Here is a 20,230-nt window from a genome sequence, read left to right as displayed (position 1 = left end):
GTCAAACCGTCGGGTCTCACTAATCCACACTTCAAACTGATTGTACATGTACTGTCGGCTAAACGCACAATAGCCAGAGCGTGGATGTCAAAATCCTTAAGCTTATCAGAAGTCAAGACAAAAGTACACTGGACGTTTTATAATGAGAAGCTCTCTGCACGCGTGCAGGACTCCATGCCTACATTTGAGAAAATCTGGGACCCGTGCGTCACTCACTTCCTCCCTCCATCGTTTGATCGGCAGCTTTTGTCCCTTTAGGCTGTCACAAAGTTACCCAACTATACCTATATCACACTTAGACCTCATCACGGAAGCCTGTAGGAAGCGCTCTTCTTCTCCCCCTCCCTCGCTCTTTCCCCTACCCACTGTCTCCCCCTTTTTGCTCAGTTCCCCCATACCTACCTTAAGATCCGTTGAATCTTTTTGTTTCATTGAGTTCTTCGGACAGTTACCTAGAATTGTTATGTCTATACAATACCATTTCGACTGGTCGGTTCCCACAGGGGCTGTCCCAGGACTGTTAGTTCAGTTGTATTACACTTTTGAATGTACATGCATATGACCTTAATGTATGCATATGTCTATGTAAACGCTTATGTACCAATGTTACATCTTTTTACTTCTTTGTAAAAATTGTTAAAAACCAATAAAATACTTTGAAAAGTAAAAAAAAAAAAAAGTATAGAAAATGTAAAAAAAACTGTTTTCCCTTTATTATGTTATGAAACATTTATTATTACCCATTTTTTTTTGGCATGATATAAAATATGGGGTCACATAGGTTAAATAGACACCAAACATGTCAAGCCTTAATATAGCGCACACCCGAGAAATTGCAAAAAACCAAGGCACCCAAATTTGGCCATAAGCGATGATTTTAAAAGCTTTTACCGCTCATCAGTTTAGTGTTAACAGTCATTTATGGCCCTAAAATTATTGCTCACACTCTGACGTTCATGATGATATATAACATGTGCGGCGTAATGGGCACAATCGTCGTGTTCACACATAGACGCACCCACATATTTGCACGTGTATGTGGATGTGGGAGACTTTTAAAATAAATTGTGGTTTTTGGTGTTTTTTTTTGTGTGACTTCAACTTTTTTTTTAACTTAACTTTATTATTATCACATAGGGGATAAGAAGCTGCCTATGTGATATCAAATTACAGGTACAGCATTATTAAGATATCAGGGGTCTCTAAGACCCTTAATGTCACCTAGGGACCCTCAAAGAAGCTGATAAAGCAGAGATCTGCTTCACCAGCTTCTCTCCGGCTTCTGTAGCTGAAGAGTGACAGCTGAATGTGGAAGTGATGTAATAAATATCACTTCCTGGATTCACAGAATGGGGAGGAGATCGGAGGGAGATCGATGTACTGATCTCCCTCTGTTCTCCTTGCATAGAGCCACAATGCTGGTCCCAGGCCCACGCAGCGCATAGGTAGCCCGGAATTGCGGCAACGACGGCGGTGGAAGAGATGCGCACAAGGGTATCACGTACAAGCGATCGGGCGTCTCTACAGATGCCGGACTGATTGTATGTAAACAGCCATCGCTGGCTGTTTAAAATTTTGACAGTTTCCGGCTCGCGAGCGCCATGCGGTGTTGTCAGGGTACCCTGCACAGGCGTTCTCACACCACATGCAGGTACCCACACAGGATGGCCAAATTAATATGCCCACACAGGATAGGGTTATATGCACAGTTTATTGGTTCCACATCAACAAAACTACAAACCCAACAAAGAGGGGTAACAGGCCTGCAGATGTACAGCAGGCCTCGGGATACCAGAAGAGTGGTCAGGTACAAGCCGAGTCGTTAACAGGAGGGCAGTGCGGTACAGGAACAGGATTGATGAAGAGTGGTCGGGTAAAAAGCCGGGTCGGTGACAGGTTTTCAGATAGGGAGCAAGGTTCAGGGAGCAAGGTTCAGGGAGCAAGGCTCAGGACATGGGCATCAGTCAGGTTTAGCAACACAATACTGACCCAGCTTCCTGACTGCAGGGAGGGCCTAAATACCCTCCCGGGAAGCACCAGGTGATGGGATGATCAGTCACAGCCGGGGCACACCCGCAGGTGAGTACCGGAGCTGCAGGTTCCTTACAGTTCCTGGCTGCTGGAGACACCCGCAGGCGAGCACAGGAACTGCAGGACCCGGCTCCAGCACCACCTGGGGGTGCTCTGGATCCTGACAGGTGCGCACGAGTGGTTACAAAGGACATTTTAAGAGGCCCGCCCGCATCTACAAGGCTCCTGTCCGGCCGGTTTGCTACGTTCAGCGGACGGGAGGTGGCTAATGCATGTACCAGATAATACCAACTTTTTTAAGGCGTATGCTCTGGAACAGCCATACCTATCTTTCCTTCACTATTTGTTCAGTCACTCTACATGTCAGGACACTTAATGCACATTCTTGTTCTGGGTCAGTGACTCAGTGAACAAAATAAAGGATGATAGCCCAGAAGAGTTCTCCTTCAAAAATAGGCCCCTAATAATATTCCCATATTTTCACCCAAATACATTTTCCTTAAATTCACCATTGTAGCTTTAGCTATACTTCTGAAAATAAGTAAATGTTGCAAAGAAACATAAACTACGATAATACAATTCTCCAATATCACATACATTATTGTATTGTAAAACATTATTCAAACATCCAACAAAAACAAATACCACAAATTGGTTGCTACATTAAAAAATCTCTCCATTGTTAATCAAAGACCCATGTATGCGCATACTCTTACCACATAAACTGAAATCAATTACACAGGTTAAAATCCAGGGATGAGTGAAAGTTCAGTTTACTTGAGGTTTGGTGAATGTAGAGGGAAGTCTGCAAACCCTGAACAGCATCAGACCCTATTGAAGTCTATGAAAAAATAAGCAGTAAGCATGTCCTCTTCCCTTTCCTGTACAATACCAGGCCACATGCCTTTCAACATTGGGGAGTACCTTTAAATACCATGCTTGAGTGATGCCATAAAGATACACATAAAGTTAAAAAACAGTACAACGTAGTCCTTCAAAAGTACTTATAACATTATGGCAGTACCTTGCAAGGCTGGTCAGCCAAGCCTCTCCCTTCTTGCAAGGCACCTTGTCCAAGATCTCTAGGGATCTGGGAGTTTGTGGGAGGGGGCCTACAGGAATCTGAAAACCCTCTTTAAAATAAGGGCCCCTGGATAATTACCCCCAGGGGAATGAGTACAGGGGTGCATTAGCGCCCTTTGTTACCTATTCCTCCAACATTTAAAAAGGAAATAAAGACACCCACACAGTGAAAAAGTCCTTTAATAAAAATATAAAAAAAGGTAAACATGTCCCCTAATGTTAGTCCATCATCAATTACATTGTCCAGTGATGTACATCCATTGTCAGTCATGACCAATCATGACCAAATATTGCCTATGATGTCACTTAGAATCCCCGGCTGCTGCCATAATGTAAACTAGGCCAGAATCCTGAGTGACCTCATTGACCATATTTATTCATAATTTACAATGGATTTACATCACTGGATAGGGTAATTGATGATCAACTTACATCAGGGGTTCACTTTTTATTTTTATGTTAATGTGATGTGATCTATCATTTAGCTTAGGAAGTGTAACAGGGCTCCCTTATCATAAAGGGGCTACCATATTCTGGTAATTTCTCCACAAACACCCACATCCCAGGTAGAGATCTTTGGGAAAAATTGGGAGGACATTTAGTAACATCCTTGCAAGGTACCTCCTGAATGCTGACAGGTATATGGTCTGGTATGGTACAGAAAGGGGGGGCACAAGCTTACTGCCCTCCATTTTCTGGCCACGCAGTTGCATGCCTAGATACAGTAAGTCTCTTGTTTAAGTGTTAAGGGGAAACCCACAGTTTTTTTATTTTTTTAAATATGTACTGCTGCTTTAAAAATAAAACTCATAGCAAAACCTTATTCAGCCATGCAGCCTGGGTGATCACCAGGAAAGGAAGGAGGGTGAAAGTGTGCTCCCTCCTTAACCACACCAAGCCACATGCCATTCAACAATGCTTCACCCCCTTTTCAAGGCACCCTGCCCAATGTTGAGAGAATGTATGGAATTGTGGGAAGAGGGACTAATAGGATTTACATAGTTACATAGTATTTGGGGTTGAATAAAGACATACGTCCATAAAGTCCAACCCATATAGGTCCACGCATCATCTCATTCTTAGGGATACTTGTATCCCTGAATATTACGGTCCCTCAAGAAATTGTCCAAAAGTTTCTTGAACAAATCTACACTCTTGGCTGAAATCACTGCCAGTGGCAATGAGTTCCAGACTTCCAATCACATGGTACCCTACCAGTCACTAAGGATTCCTTAAAAATTAGGAATAATGGTCTTGTTATAACCTGGCTTAGTTCCCTAAGTACCTTGGGGTGCAGGTTATCTGGTCCCACTGCTTTATTTGCATTGAGCATTTTAAGTCTTTGTTGTATCCCGCTTTCCGTCAACCATTGCGGTATATTATCGGTTGAACTATGTGTTTTATCAGGTACGTCGAACCCGTTTCCCTCCTGAGTGTATACTGAGGAGAAAAAAACTACTAACTGTGGCGATATGCTTTTCGCATTCTATTTTAGCTTCCCGGATTACTAGTTTGCATTTTTGTTACATTCCTTGTAGTTAAGGAATGCCTCCTTTAGATTAAGGGGCACTCAGATAACCTTTCCCCTTGTCTCAGGGGAATTAGTACAGGAGTACATTAGTACCCCTTACATATTACCACAAAGAGTTATAAATTAAGGAAAGATACCACACCATGAAAAACTCCATTGTTTAAAAAAACAGTCACCTATCAGTTTCTCCAAATTGTGTCTCATAATGTCTAGGGATATTTAAAGGGACAGAACCTTTTCTTCTTAAAGGAGGGGTGGAAAATACAAGTTCTCATTCAGACCAGGATGTACATTTCCTCTCAGTTTTGATATCCATTTACTTCCCTACAAAATAATTATCTATCATAGTCTCCCCCTAGGACATGGATGCAATTTATCCTCAATTTGCACAAATAAACCCTCCACTTCCATCAGGTTTTTAATTTAAAATGTTGCCCCACAGCGGCTCTTATATTCCCTGACACAAAGCTATATTGGTGTTCATAAATCCTTCAGCACCTTGATGTTTTTTGCAATATAGACTGTATCACATTTTTCAGAACCAATAAAATATATTACATAATCTGTAGAGCCTTCCGCTTCATGATTATTAAGTATTTGTTTCCCACCTGGACAGTTAATTGTGCTCTTCTCTAATACATTTACAGTATTTGCAATCTCCACATTTGTATATTCCTCTACTATTACAGAGATCTTTCTTCTTTCTACAATAACATTTTAACCATTGCATTCTTTAATGATCCTGCTCTTCTATATGTTATAACAATTTTGTCCCCCAATTTTGTGCCTACAATTTTTAATAATTTATTAATATTGGCCAGTGCTTTTTCAAAATTCTTCCTAAATTATTCACATGACTGCAATCAGTAGTCATCAATTTAATGTTTCCTTTTTCTCGATCCTTACTACCCTGATTTTCTAATATACCACCTTTTTTAACCCTTGCTTCCATCCAATAATTCTCCTCCTCCTTACTCAAAAATATTATCCTGTTCATATCCCCTTTAGGCCTCATGCAAGATCTTTCTGGCAGAAATCTGACAGTAAGGTCCCTTGTAAAAACAATCCGTAGTGCACCTCAATTCCTTCAGACATACATTAATTATTGTTGTTATTATTATTATTATTATTATGCTGGAGCAGTCACTGTTTACATTTTTCTTTTTTTACTTTATGTGGAGTATATGCTGTGCAGTGACTTGTAATGGCACCCAGTGCTCTGTGATGAAGTGCAGCATGCAGAAATGCAGCTCTGTGAAGCAGTGCAGGTCACCGATATATGTACGATGCAGGCCCTTACATTTTTGTCCAAGAACTTACTATTATCATGCTTCTGAACTTCTGGCCCCAACTCTTTGAGCTCTGATTTCCTAAACTTAGTGTCCAGTAAACAATGACACGGGACAGCTTAGTCTCCAGCAGTTGTCCATCTACTAGTTAGGAAGTGGCCATGGCTCATGTCTACTTTTGCATTATGCATGTAAACGTTTGCCCCAAAATGTATATGTGTACCACGTAAAACAAGGTTAAAATCAGGCTGTGGACATATAATTTTTTTGTTTTGGTTTATGCAAGCTAAATGCTGCAGAGTATAATGCAGCTGTGTAAATGTGCCAATAGTATACACTACTGCTTCATTTAGACCCATATAAAATTATACATAGAACAGAACTGAGTACAATCTATTATACACCATGTGCAGGAGCCCTAAAAATTGTGTTTAGGATGATGACTATACACCCTCACAATATTATTACTTGCCTCATCATCCACTTTTGACAAGATCCAGTGTCTACAATTAGATCTTAATTGTGTTATATTATTTATAAATTTGTTTTAGTTATAAACTCATTTAGCCTTAAGTTCCTGTCCATCATAGGACAGCATCATCAATGAAGTGAAACTACATTTCTACTTTCTACACAAACTTCTTGTACAGTACTCTTTATCCAAAAATATATGGTGTTCCCACCAACTCAGTTGCAAGTTGCCATATGATGGTGCACACGTTGTGCTCATAGCTGATCCCTGTACCTGGGTATAGGGGAAAACACCAAACATAAAGTTGTTATGTGTTAAGATGAAATGTAAAATATTAAAATTAAACTCATTGAGAGGAATTCATCAAAACTATGTCAGATAAATTCTAGAGCAGTTGTCCATAGCAACCAATCATCTTCTATCTTTCATTTTCAAAACTTAACTCAACAAACTGAAGATAGAATCTGATTTGTTACTATGGACAACTGTTCCAAATTCTGTCTGGTAGTTTTGATACATTTCCCCTATTATGTTCCTCATTTTTTCCACACATTCTAACTCCCTCTTATGTGGGATGCTTGGACATAAGGCCCTGATATCCAGCTCCACTAAAAAGCCCCCTCTGGGATCCAAATTACTTTTATTGTTTTTATTAAGATCTCCCTATAGTTTATAAAGCTGCAAAACTGCCTTTAGTTGTTTATCTACCTATCTGCTTGCTTTCTTCGTTAAGTTACCATATCCCAATATTATAGGGTGTCCTAGGGGATTTTTTAAATCCTTCTGTACTTTGGGCAGACTATGTGTGAATGTTGGGATCTTCAGTTCTTCTACCCTCATCATATCCCTTTCTTCCTTACTTATTACACCATTATCATAAGCTTCATCTAAAATGCTACAAAAAAAAAAATGTTATCATCTTCTCATTGATTTCTCTAATTTTCTATAACTTGCTTTATTTGATATTTTTTAAACATAGATTTGTACTTTTCTCAGCCCATTACCACTACATACACTGTATGAGCCATTATCTGGTATCTTAATGACAATGTTGTCATCATTTTTCAGGTCAGTAAGTACGGTTCTTCCATGTTAAATTATCCTTCCCTTTGTGTATTTTCCTTGTTTTTCTATGTCTTCACAACCAATTTTTTTTAAAAAGGTCAAGGTAATTAAAAAAAATGTAGGGGCAATGGTAGAAATGTCGGTCTTTTTTCCTCTTTTTCTTTTCCTCTAGCAGTTTACTTTCTTCTAGTTCAATCAATTGGTGGGTATCCTGCTAAATTTAAAAACTCATCCTCCTGTAAAGCATCCCCACAATAGCCCCCCTCCTAGAGCACAGCAAACATCTTCATATGTCACTATCCACTAGCTATTAAGAAGCACCAATCATCTATATTCCTTCCTACCTCCTATAGGGTCCTTCATTTTTTATTTTTCCTTATCCCTATATAGTTGGGCTTACATAATTTTTCTCTTTCTTATCCCTTTTAATCTTCTCTCCTAAAAAAGTCCCAATTGTGTGATCATGAGAAACATAATGGGGTGATACAACAAGACATTTGTAACACTTTCGGGTGTGTTTGTAGCTAGAAGCCTTGCACCTATGAAAATCCTGTGACATTTTCATTGTTAGTACCAATGCATGCAATAGATTCAAGTAGTAGCAGGTTTACTGTATGGCCTAATTGTTGCGACAAATTCATAAAGAGATACCACCATATCAGTGATAAAGAAAGCCTTTAGGCCAGACCCTAGAGGGATGCCAAGGAACTAGTTCCCTATCAATATGGTCTGCTGTCTGCTGGCTATTGGCTATAGAATTCTCCCACTGCCTACTGTTAATCAGTAGCAGAGTGGACCTGACAGGAAACTAATCCCTTGGTACTCCCATCAGACTCAATTCCCACAGTCAGCATCAGTGGTTTTTAAGGAAGCTGTCAGCTGTAGCCAACAGCATCCTTAACAGTCAGTGATGCTACAAGTGCGCAGAACTTGATGGGGATGCTCATCCCCATCAGCCTCTACCCCCGCTGGCAACGTCAGTGGTTGTTAAGGAACCTGTCAGCTATAGCTGACAGTGTCCTCAACAACCGGTGATGCCACATGTGGCCAGAGGCTGATGGGGATGCTCAACATTGGCACCACCACTGAGGATAAGCTCGTGCATAGCTATGTATTGTTTTCAAAAATGCAAAGATAGCCATATTAAGACTGTCTGCTTGGATTAACAGCAAATTTTGTGAAATATGTTATATTTTCAAGCAGGATTTATTGTTTTTTAACATGTTTTATTTGTGCAATCTTGAGCATTTGGTTATAGTCTTTGTGGTAGGAGTATACACACAGCTTTTTTTATATTAAGGGTGGAGACATTTTTGGAATGTAGCAACCAATTTGTGATATTTGGTTTTGTTGGATGTTTCAATATAGTTTAACCACACTCTAAATCCTGCTAATGTATTTGAATATATTTATATATAGAACAATGTTTGCACTATTGCGAGTGAAGTATGTTGGTTAATTATTTTATATTATATAAATATATGTTTAATAAATATCATCTCACCCCAATTGCTGCTAGTATTGGTGCCTGGTAGATCCATTTGATTTCTCCAGCACTCAGTTCCCAACATCTGTAAGATAAAATAAACAACAAAACACTTGTCACTTGTAAGGCTTAGAAACCAGACACTTTTTATAAAAAGTCAATGACAATGAAAGTGTTAATTTCAAGCTGTCTTTTGAGATTAGGAAAACTTATTTTTTTTAAATTGTACACATGTTTAATTCTGTGAGTTTACTAATGGCTATTCACCATATTTTCACAACTGTCTTAATGTTCTCAAGTATTGAGATTGAGCTTTCTTTTCATATTAGTGTTGTGAAGCTATCTGGTAGTTATAACATACTGTACAATGCCTGACAATTATCTGAACTTAAAGTTATCTGGAAGGACTTGAGACCCCCTTACTCATGTTTTCGGATGACAGATATTTCTGTATCACCCCTTTTATATATGAGAACATTAGCTTTTTCCTTTTCTTCTCATGGACACCTACAATAATAGCATGACAGGTAAAGTGGATCTATCATTAACTTCTTGAGTCCTAGCCGCCATTTTCAAATGGTGCTGGGATAGCCATTATTTCTCCCAGTGTCATTTTAAAATGGCAGCAGGAATTAGCAGCTCCTTACAATTAAATCCTGGGATTTCAATTAGTTTACAGAGCACTGCATAGGAGCATGCTATGAAATAAATGTAAACAGAATGAAGTTTGTAAACTAGTGAGTGTACAGTGTACATTTGCTGTCCCCTCAAAATAACTCAACACACAGCCATTAATGTCTAAACCACTGGCAACAAAAAGTGAATACACCCCTAAGGGAAAATGTCCAAATTGGGCCCAATTAGCCATTTTCCCTCCCCGGAGTCATGTGACTCGTTAGTATTACAAGGTCTCAGGTGTGAATGGGGAGCAGGTGTGTTAAATTTGGTGTTATCGCTCTCACTCTCTCATACTGGTCACTGGAAGTTCAACATGGCACCTCATGGCAAATAACTCTCTGAGGATCTGAAAAAAAGAATTGTTGCTCTACATAAAGATGGCCTAGGCTATAAGAAGATTGCCAAGACCCTGAAACTGAGCTGCAGCACGGTGGCCAAGACCATACAGCGGTTTAACAGGACAGGTTCCCCTCAGAACAGGCCTCGCCACGGTCGTCCAAAGAAGTTGAGTGTACGTGCTCAGCGTCATATCCAGAGGTTGTCTTTGGGAAATATGAGTGCTGCCAGCATTGCTGCAGAGGTTGAAGGGGTGGGGGGTCAGCCTGTCAGTGCTCAGACCATACGCCGCACACTGCATCAAATTGGTGTGCATGGGTGTCATTCCAGAAGGAAGCCTCTTCTAAAGATGATGCATAAGAAAGCCTGCAAACAGTTTGCTGAAGACAAGCAGACTAAGGACATGGATTACTGGAACCATGTCATGTGGTCTGATGAGACCAAGATAAACTTATTTGGTTCAGATGGTGTCAAGCGTGTGTAGCGGCAACCAGGTAAGGAGTACAAAGACAAGTGTGTCTTGCTTACAGTCAAGCATGGCGGTGGGAGTGTCATGGTCTGGGTCGGCATCAGTGCTGCCGGCACTGGGGAGCTACAATTCATTGAGGGAACCATGAATGCCAACATGCACTGTGACATACTGAAGCAGAGCATGATCCCATCCCTTTGGAGACTGGGCCGCAGGGCAGTATTCCAACATGATAACAGCCCCAAACACACCTCCAAGATGACCACTGCCTTGCTAAAGAAGCTGAGGGTAAAGGCGATAGACTAGCCAAGCATGTCTCCAGACCTGAACCCTATTGAGCATCTGTGGAGCATCCTCAAACGGAAGGTGGAGGAGCGCAAGGTCTCTAACATCCACCAGCTCCGTGATATCGTCATGGAGGAGTGGAAGAGGACTCCAGTGGCAACCTGTAAAGCTCTGGTGAGCTCCATGCCCAAGAGGGTTAGAGCAGTGCTGGAAAATTATGGTGGCCACACAAAATATTGACACTTTGGGCCCAATTTGGACATTTTCACTTAAGGGTGTACTCACTTTTGTTGCCAGCGGTTTAAACATTAATGGCTGTGTGTTGAGTTATTTTGAGGGAACAGCAAATGTACACTGATATACAAGCTGTACACTCACTACTTTACATTGTAGCAAAGTGTAATTTCTTCAGTGTCGTCACATGAAATGATAAAATAAAATATTTACAAAAATGTGAGGGGTGTACTCACTTCTGTGAGATACTGGGGGTGATTTACTAACCTAAACACACGCACGCACCAGGTGCGTGTGATTTTCACACAGCAAACGTATTTATCAACCAAAAAGTCTCTAAAAGCAGATTTCCACTAATGCCATATATGGAAAAATCATGCACATGATGCATATATAATGCTGCTTCACAGTTTAGACAAAAATGGTTAGCTCATGCATTTACATTCCTGCATTCATCAACGCAAGCAACACAACATAGAGCTAATTTACACAAGATCACCTTGCAACTTCATGCAGGGCTTTGCACAACACACCTGCTGGGTGTGTACACACTACAAAGGTGTTTAGATTCCACCCATAGATCATGATGGGAGGGAACACACTACAGAGGTGTATACATGTTTGTGGTGTGTTTTGCTATGATTGGCTGTTACAGCGAACACATGATTGAGAGTCAGCCCTCCTGATTTTTTGCAGCAACCAGGAGCTCTCCCAACAATGATGTCAGATGATCTGGATGTTTACTACGCAAGCATCAAATGCTTATGTAAGTGCCTGCAATGTCATTCTAATGTTTAGCAATTGCAAACCTGTAAAGTCTTCATGCCAGTTTGTGCTCTGGTCAACCCGATTTAATGTCATCTTAATATTATGCTAACAATTTACATAAACAGTTTTGTTGCCCCTGAATGCATTACAATATATTGTCAAAAGTGGGATAAAACTCTCCTGAAGTAAAATCCATATGTTAACTTTGAGCTTTGCCATTCCACTACATTACATAAAAGCAAACTTTGTTGATAAATACATGGGGATGCACAAATGATGTAAATGTCGGGATGGGAATAATTACAGAAAAATGCATATTTTTCTAAATATTTACCATTTATTCCCGATTAAAACAAAATTAATAAAAATATATGTATCTACATTTGCTACCAAATTAAAGCCCTAGCTCTCCCAAAAAGATGATGTATAATATGTTAGACTAGACCACAAAACCTAAAAGACATAACTTGCGGAACTTTGACATCGCTGAAACAAAAAACGCTCTGGGATTTAAGTGGATTTAGGGAGAAAAAGGTCTGGGGCTTAAGTGGTTAAACTGTGCATCACTAGGACACATGTGAACCTTATTAATTCCCATTGTTATTTAGATCATTAAAAACTAATTTACTATGGGTGGGTGATATCTAGGGGCCCCTTTACATTAAAGGTGCTTCCAGATTGTAAAATGTCCCCCCTACAGACACTGACCCCCACATCCTCTTGGGGAGCAGATGTTAGAATGAGGCCCTTGTCCCCACCAATATCCCTATGTTGAGGGCAAATGGCATGGTATGGTTCAGGAGAAGGGGTGCATGCTTGCTACCACTCCCTTTCCTGGCCAGCCAGGCTGCATGCCTAGATGAGGGTCTGGCATGACTTTTGGGGAGGGTCCTTTTATTGTTTTTTTTGTGTGGGGTCCCCCTTAAAAATCCATACCAAACGTCTATTTCTATATATTCCTTCATATGCAAATGTATCATATTCCCCAACCATGTTATTTGAAGAAACTGTATATTTCTAATGTTAAAGTACTAAGTAGTAATAAGTAGTAATACTTAAAGCAGTAGTATTAAACTCTCTTTTTTTCAATCATGAATCCAGATCCAACAAATATACATTGCCCAGTAAAGTATATTTTTTGAAGCACTTAAGTTCATCATGTTTCCAAACAGCTGGCTCCAACTCTCTCAGCTCAGCTTCCCTGAACTTCCTGTTGTGTACAAGATTACAAGGAACAGAGCAGTCTCAAGCAGCTGGTAAGCTTGGAGAAGGGAGGAAGCAGAAGGAGTGTAGTCACACACAGCTTGCTAGCACATGCAAAGGTGGACGCTGCAAGGGAAAGGTGCCATTCTGAAACAGGACAGCCATTGCTCAGGGGACCAGGGCTGATTTTCAAGATTCTCCCAGTTGACCACAGATTTAAGTTTGTAATTTGCAGATTTATGGCTATTATTATAACTCCTGTGAATCAAACACATGCACATTCAGAGCATCACTATTAAGTAATCTGCCACAGTATAATTCACTTGAACCACTTGCTGACCAGGTGTTTACACCCCCTTCCTGTCCAGGCCATTTTTTCAGTATTCAGCACTGAGGTACTTTGACTGACATTTACTCCGTCATGTAATGCTGTAGTGAAATTAATTTTATACCATTTTTTGCGGACATATAGAGCTATACTATATTAAGGAAAAATTATTGAAATTTTTGAAAAAAAAGTATCTTTTTAGATTATGTTATAATTTATTATTACCCAATTTCTGGTAAAATATAAAAGGCGGGGTCATGTTGGGTAAATAGACACCAAACATGTCAAACCTTAAAATTGCACACACCCGCAGAAATCACAAAAAAACTACCATACCCAAAATTGACCATAGGCGACGCTTTAAAAGCTTTTACTGCTCATCAGTTTAGTGTTATCATTGATTAATGGCCCTAGAATTATTGCTCTCACTGCGACCTTTGCGGTGATATGTAACATGTGCAGTGTAATGGGCGCAATTGTCAAACAGTAATTTTGGTGTCACCCCCTCTAAAAAGTCAGGCACTCGGTCATGGACCGAGAGCCCGACACTGTTAGGAGAGAGGAGGGGACCCAGTGGCATACCTCATCCCGCTGGGTGAACGTCCCCGCCTCTCTCTGCTAGCCTCCATCACCAAGATGGCCACCAGCAGGCGTCAATTAGATGGCCGCACATGTGCGATGACCTGCCATGCGCACGTGTGATGACGCCTCAGTGGGGTGTCATCCGGTCTGGAGACCGGGTGACACCCGGCCTCGGGACACCCCCAGGGGGGAGCAAGGTTCCCTTGCCTGGAGATAAACTTTAAATCCCAGCTCTTTAGATCTCTACTGGTGCAATACCTGCACTTGATTTCCTGCGTTTGAACTCTTACCACAGAATTATTATTTTTTGTTAGCATGCTGTTTATACAGACATAGGTATAAGAACCATTCCCCTGTATCATATTGTAATTTGTAAGTGTGGTAGTAATTGATGCTTTTATAATATATTCCCTGTTAAAACGACATGGTTATTCTGTAATCTCCTGCCTTTGTGTTCCTTCTTCTTTCCAATAAAAGAAGAATGGCTCAGCCATGTGCCCAGTGACATCTTGACTGTTAAGAGTCAGCCTCACTGCACCTCCTCATTACCACAATAAATGCTTATCACTTACAAAGGTAGAAATGGCCTTTAAAATGAAGATGTTACTGATTATAGAGAGTACATGTATGTGTATACGAAACCCGAGACCAAACCTATTGTATCTGCAGATGAGTGGACAAAGAAAGAAAAAGCTCAAAGTACTATATCCCTGAGTATAAATTATCATCAAATTGTGCACCATATCAAATACTGTCACTAGGTGGTAGTGTTTGATGTTTGCATAATGTAATGTTCTTCTTAGTAGAACTAATGTTTATGATATAATTTCCTTTTTATGTTCCTGCTGTTTTTTTAATTAAAACAAGAAGTGCTCAACCATTCGTGCAGCAACATCCTGACTGGTAAGAGTTATATCTGCAGCAACTTTCCAAACAATTTCATTTTATTAAAGGCGCAACATCAGGAGTGGAACACCCTTATACAGCAGGAGAATGAGACATAAAAAACAGCTGGAAACTAAGGCAGAGAGATCTCATCATTGAAAAATCTGTGAGACGTTAACTAAAGAAATTAGTCGTGGATAAACTGACCCAGAATTCACTTTACTGACATCAAGCACATACAATAGGATTTTAGACTGGTTGCAAAGAGTATCGTAGTTTGTACTTTATCATTACTTTACTCTTTGTATTGTTTTAATTAACAAGCACACCAGTGTAATCACCATCTGCTCTTCTTTATGTTATTGTTTAATTTCTTTATTTTGTTTTCACTAGTTTATGATTATATATACATTTAGCCTTCTTCTTTCTTTGTGTTTGCTCCAATTTCTTTATACGGTATATATAAGAAACTGCAGCTTTAAAGGCTAGATTGTTAATTGCACTATAGAGAGTAAGTGGATTGTGATCTAAGCCCTTTTGAGCTGACATTGCAGTTTGGCATTAGAGGTTATTGGGTTTTTTTTCAGTTGTGTAACCCGTTGTGCTGTAGTTCTATAAAAATAAATTTCTGCATTGTGGGAATGCATTCATTATTTTAATCCTATTACATCCGATTGTCATATTAAACTAGTTTAAAGAAACATTTCATGCTTTCCCAGTGCCATCTTCAAAGAGCAACTAAGAGTGCTTCTCATAGTGGCCCTGTGATTTCATAAATCACTGTGATAAGTTAACACTGTATACAGTGTATAGTAATGATCACAGTGAACTATTAGATCAATATGGCTATGCGGCTCCACATCCAGTGTTAGCCAACAATGGCCTTCACTTTCCTAATGTTAAATTGTTATAGGCTTTTTTTATTTGTTTGTTGTCGTTTTTTATAGAGTGGGGAAGATTTAGATCCTCTGTCAGGTTTTTACTGTTCTATGTTTCCCCTATTGGTCTACTGATGAGTTTTCCACCCAAAATGTCTTCAACAAGGACATAATCAAAAACATATTTTTAGCAGTTTAAGGAAAGGCTAGACCTTCTGACAATATTTTTGTGGCTACCTTTGCCTTCCTCTAACTTAACTGCAGCACTTATTTCCTGCATAGGCACCATGTGGACAGGAAGTAAGGGAAGTACAGATAAAAATAACGACCTGATAGAGATTTTAAAGTATATCAGAAGCCAATATTTTGGTTGGAGTGGTGAGTTAGAACCCCTGTTTTTATTGCTGGCTGCATCCCTCCTAGGGAGATACACTCTCTCCATGTTTCCTGTTGAGCATTATCATGTAGAAAGTGAAGTAAAATTTAAAAAATTCCCAAAAAGGTACAATTATTGTTTAAAATGTAACTGACATCTGGTAGGGTGAGCTGCTTGGAAGACTGAAATATGCTTGAAACTTTTTTGTATTATGAGATTAGTATATTGATTTTATGGTTTAAAACTACATTATTTAATGGTTTAATGAAAATATATATTTATAGTTACTCACTTAGTAAAATGGCAATATGGCTGTAATGGGAATCAACGTTGATGGACAGAAGATAAATATGTTAATTAACTAAGTTCACTAACTATAGCATTTCTATAAAGTGTATGTAAACCATTAGGATGAACTTCTTTTATCTGCTTCTGTTTGTCCTGTTAAACATAGCATTGAAAGCATTCTGTTATATCTGCTTACTAAGTAAGAAATCTGACAACTGATAATGAGCTGATTTTTTGTAGGTATATGTTTTTCATATTCTACGTTAGCTGCCTGGACTGTGCTCCTACATCTTTTATTGTAATCTTTGTATGTCTGGAATGCCAAAATTGACCCTTCCCCTTTATATTTCAAAAAGTAAATTTTTCTCTTATTCATGTTTATTTTTTTACCCTCAGATTCAGGCACATTGGTTTACCTTTTGTCTTTTTATATTTGTTATCTGAAAACACTCGCACTTACCCTCAGTTTCCTTTGCTTAAATTATTTGGTATTATATAGTAAGGATCATAGCTTATTAAAGTTTGTCTTTTTAAAGTTTAGAGTTCTTGTCATACCAACATGCTTCTCTTTTCTGTATCTTACCGCAAGTGTAATCACCCTGTGAACAATACAATACAAGTTTTCCCTAGTTTCTACACTAGCAACCAGCTCCATGTTGTTAGAAAATATTAGATCTAACAGGGCATTTTTCCTAGTTCAGACTTCTACCAATTGTTTCATTAAATTGTCCTACAATAAATTCAAGAAACAACAAGCCTTACTTGAGTGCGTTGGTCCTTATTGCCCAATTGATGTTGATATTATTAAAGTCTCCCATTACAATAAAATTGCCCTGTTTCCCAGTCATTTCTACCTGTAAGAGGAGCTGAGTATCCTCCTCATCCTTTATGTTAGGGGGCCTGTAGCATACTCCCACAATCAATTTACAATTCACATCAATTGTGTTTAGCTCTAGCCATAAGGACTCTACTTCATCACCACTCTCATTAGTGACATAATGGGGTTGATTTACTAACCTTTTAAACACACCACGAACGTGTATACACCTCTGTAGTGTGTTCCCTCCCAGCATGATCTATGGGAGGAATCGAAACACCTTTGTAGTGTGTACACACCCAGCAGGTGTGTTGTGCAAAGCCCTGCAATGAATTGCAAGGTAATGTGGTGTAAATTAACTCTATGTTATGTTGCTTGCGTTGATGAATGCAGGAATGTAAATGCATGAGCTAACCATTTTTGTCTAAACTGTGAAGCAGCATTATATATGCATCATGTGCATGATTTTTCCATATATGGCATTAGTGGAAATATGCTTTTAGAGACTTTTTGGTTGATAAATACGTTTTGCTGTGTGAAAATCACACACACCTGGTGCTTGCGTGTGTTTAGGTTAGTAAATCACCCCCAATCTCTTACATTCACGTTTAGATTGCTTGTTACATACACTCCTCCACCCCTTCTACCAACCCTGTCCATTTTAAAAGGATTGTACCCTTGAATATATACAGCCAGTCACGTGAGTTATCAAGCCAGGTTAACAATACTCCCACAAAGCCATAGGGGGTGATTTACTAACCTAAACACACGCACGCACTAGGTGCGTGTGATTTTTACACAGCAAAACGTATTTATCAACCAAAATGTCTCTAAAAGCAAATTTCCACTAATGCCATATATGGAAAAATCATGCACATGATGCATATATAATACTGCTTCACAGTTTAGACAAAAATGGTTAGCTCATGCATTTACATTCCTGCATTCATCAACGCAAGCAACACAACATAGAGCTAATTTACACAACATCACCTTGCAAATTCATGCAGGGCTTTGCACAACACACCTGCTGGGTGTGTACACACTACAAAGGTGTTTAGATTCCACCCATAGATCATGCTGGGAGGGAACACACTACAGAGGTGTATACATGTTCGTGGTGTGTTTATAAGGTTAGTAAATCAACCCCATAGTGTTCCTGCAACAGCAGAAGTTCCAGCTTCTTTTTTTTTTTAATAGACTCCTGGCATTTGTGTACATACCTTTTAGTTTTGATGCCTCATTAACAATTTTATTTTGTGCATTCTTGATGTACAATACATTCTGATAGACTTTCTGCATTTGATGTAGATTAATAATATACTGTATCTCCTCTATGCTTACTGCCTGTTTTGTCGCTTGTTCTCTGTATGTTATATTCTTTACTGCTCCAGTTCCTCCATATCCTAGTTTAAAAGCTCCTCCAAACATCTAACTACTCTTTCCCCCATTTAGATACAGCCCATCTCTACAATGCAGCCAGTAGCCGACTGAAAAGTCATCCCAGTTCTTCATGAACCCAAAACCCTCTTTTTTACACCAGTTTGCCACCTATTTAGTTCCCTTATCTCCACTGCCTCTCTGATGAGGCTCACGGTACATGGAGTATTTCTGAAAATATTAGCTTGGAGGTCCTTTTCTTAAGCTTTGCTCCTAAATCCTTAAAACCATTGTTTAGGACACTCCATCTTCCTTAACTTTGTCATTGGTACCATGGCAGCTGGGTCCTCCCCAGCCCCACCCAACAATCTATCAAACTGATCCACAATGTGTCAAACCCGAGCACCCAGTAAACAGCATATTGTTTGATGATCGCGGTCCTGGTGACAGTCCCCTACCACCAGCATGTGTCTCTCCTTATCAGTATTCCTGCTCCCAGCTGTAGTCAATGCTACATTTGGCTGCATCAAATACTAAAAATAACTTGTGGAGTCTGCTCTCTCCTGGCTTTAAAAAAATACACATGCCCTGATTTAGTAATACAAAAAAAGCAATAGGAGGGATAATTGCCTTGAACTTCTATCTTACTGAAGGCACTATTTATCTTTCATATGATCTCACTGGGAGTCTCTTTCCCAAATAAACAATTTTTTCTGGAAATACACCAGAACAAGGATCTGTCACGTATCCTTAATGCCCTAAACAGACCACAACTTCTGTAAACCTGGTAATATGAATGCGAGTTTCCTCAAATGGTCTTAAAGGTGAACACTCTGGGGTCTATTCACGAAGCAGCCGAAGGATCTAGCCGCAGCTTCGGCCGATCCTTCGGCTAGCTTCGGCCCCAGGACCCCTTTGGTTCTATTAACAATAGCCCGTATAGCTCCCGAACGCCTCGGCTCGGCTGAGCCTCGCTGAAAGCCTAAGCTGGCCGAGCGGCCGGACATTGGCCGGCCGACAGCCTGCTTCTGACAGCTGGACGGAGCCAGCCGTGAAATTACGTCTGGCTCCAGCCACTTGCAGAGAGATCAGCGTCCCTGGTTACCAGCAAACCAGGGACACTGATCTCCAGACAGCAAACAGCAAACCGATCTCCAGACAGCAAACGCTCCGGGAGTCTCCCGCTCCCGGCCGCCCAGGAGAGAAACACTGCTTTTTCTTTTATTTTCTTTATTCTGACACGGAGCCGTGTCAGAATAGAAAAAATAAAATAAAAATGTTTGCCCATAGGAATGCATTGCTAGATTCCTTGGCTATTTCAATTTGCAATAGCCAATAGTAAACTAGAATTGCACCCGCCCTCTGCTGCAGTTCTCCATCAGGTCCATCAGCACTGCTGTTCGGCATCTATAGGAATAGGCCGAACAGCAGCGAGTAGCCTGCCGGAGGTTCGGCTCAGCCGTCCAGATGTTGGATCGGCTGAGTCGAACTCCTTCTGCACTTCGGGTCAGCCAAACATGCTGAGCATGTTCGGCCGACCCGAAGCAATGCGAAGCAAGCCGATGTACGGCTGATTTCAGCTGATATACAGCTGAAATCAGCCATAAAAGTCTGAAGTGAATAGCCGAACAGTGTTCGGCTCACTTCACTTGGGGTCGGTTGTTCACTCGGCAGCTTAGTGAATAGACCCCTCTGTGTTTATGGTGCATGACGGACACTGCATATCTTTTTTAAAAGATCTGATAAGGGCCTGGGGAAACTACCCT

At 40.0% G+C, this 20,230-nt stretch overlaps 1 protein-coding gene across 1 annotated transcript in view; it reads right to left on the bottom strand.

Annotated features, from left to right (window-relative positions):
• Positions 1-8,975: 8,975 nt before the first annotated feature.
• LOC108802073 (parathyroid hormone 2 receptor-like) overlaps positions 8,976-20,230 on the bottom strand; it is a gene marked incomplete at its 3' end in the record, with an annotated part of 105,266 nt that continues 94,011 nt past the window's right edge. The window contains exon 9 of the mRNA XM_018573964.1: positions 8,976-9,042. Within this exon, the coding sequence (XP_018429466.1) occupies positions 8,976-9,042 (67 nt within the window). The remainder of the gene's footprint in view (positions 9,043-20,230) is intronic.

Source organism: Nanorana parkeri, unplaced genomic scaffold (genome assembly GCF_000935625.1).
Source record: "Nanorana parkeri isolate BGI_ZX_2015 unplaced genomic scaffold, ASM93562v1 scaffold2646, whole genome shotgun sequence".
Lineage (NCBI taxonomy): Eukaryota > Metazoa > Chordata > Amphibia > Anura > Dicroglossidae > Nanorana > Nanorana parkeri.
This window is presented reverse-complemented; position numbering and strand designations above follow the sequence as displayed.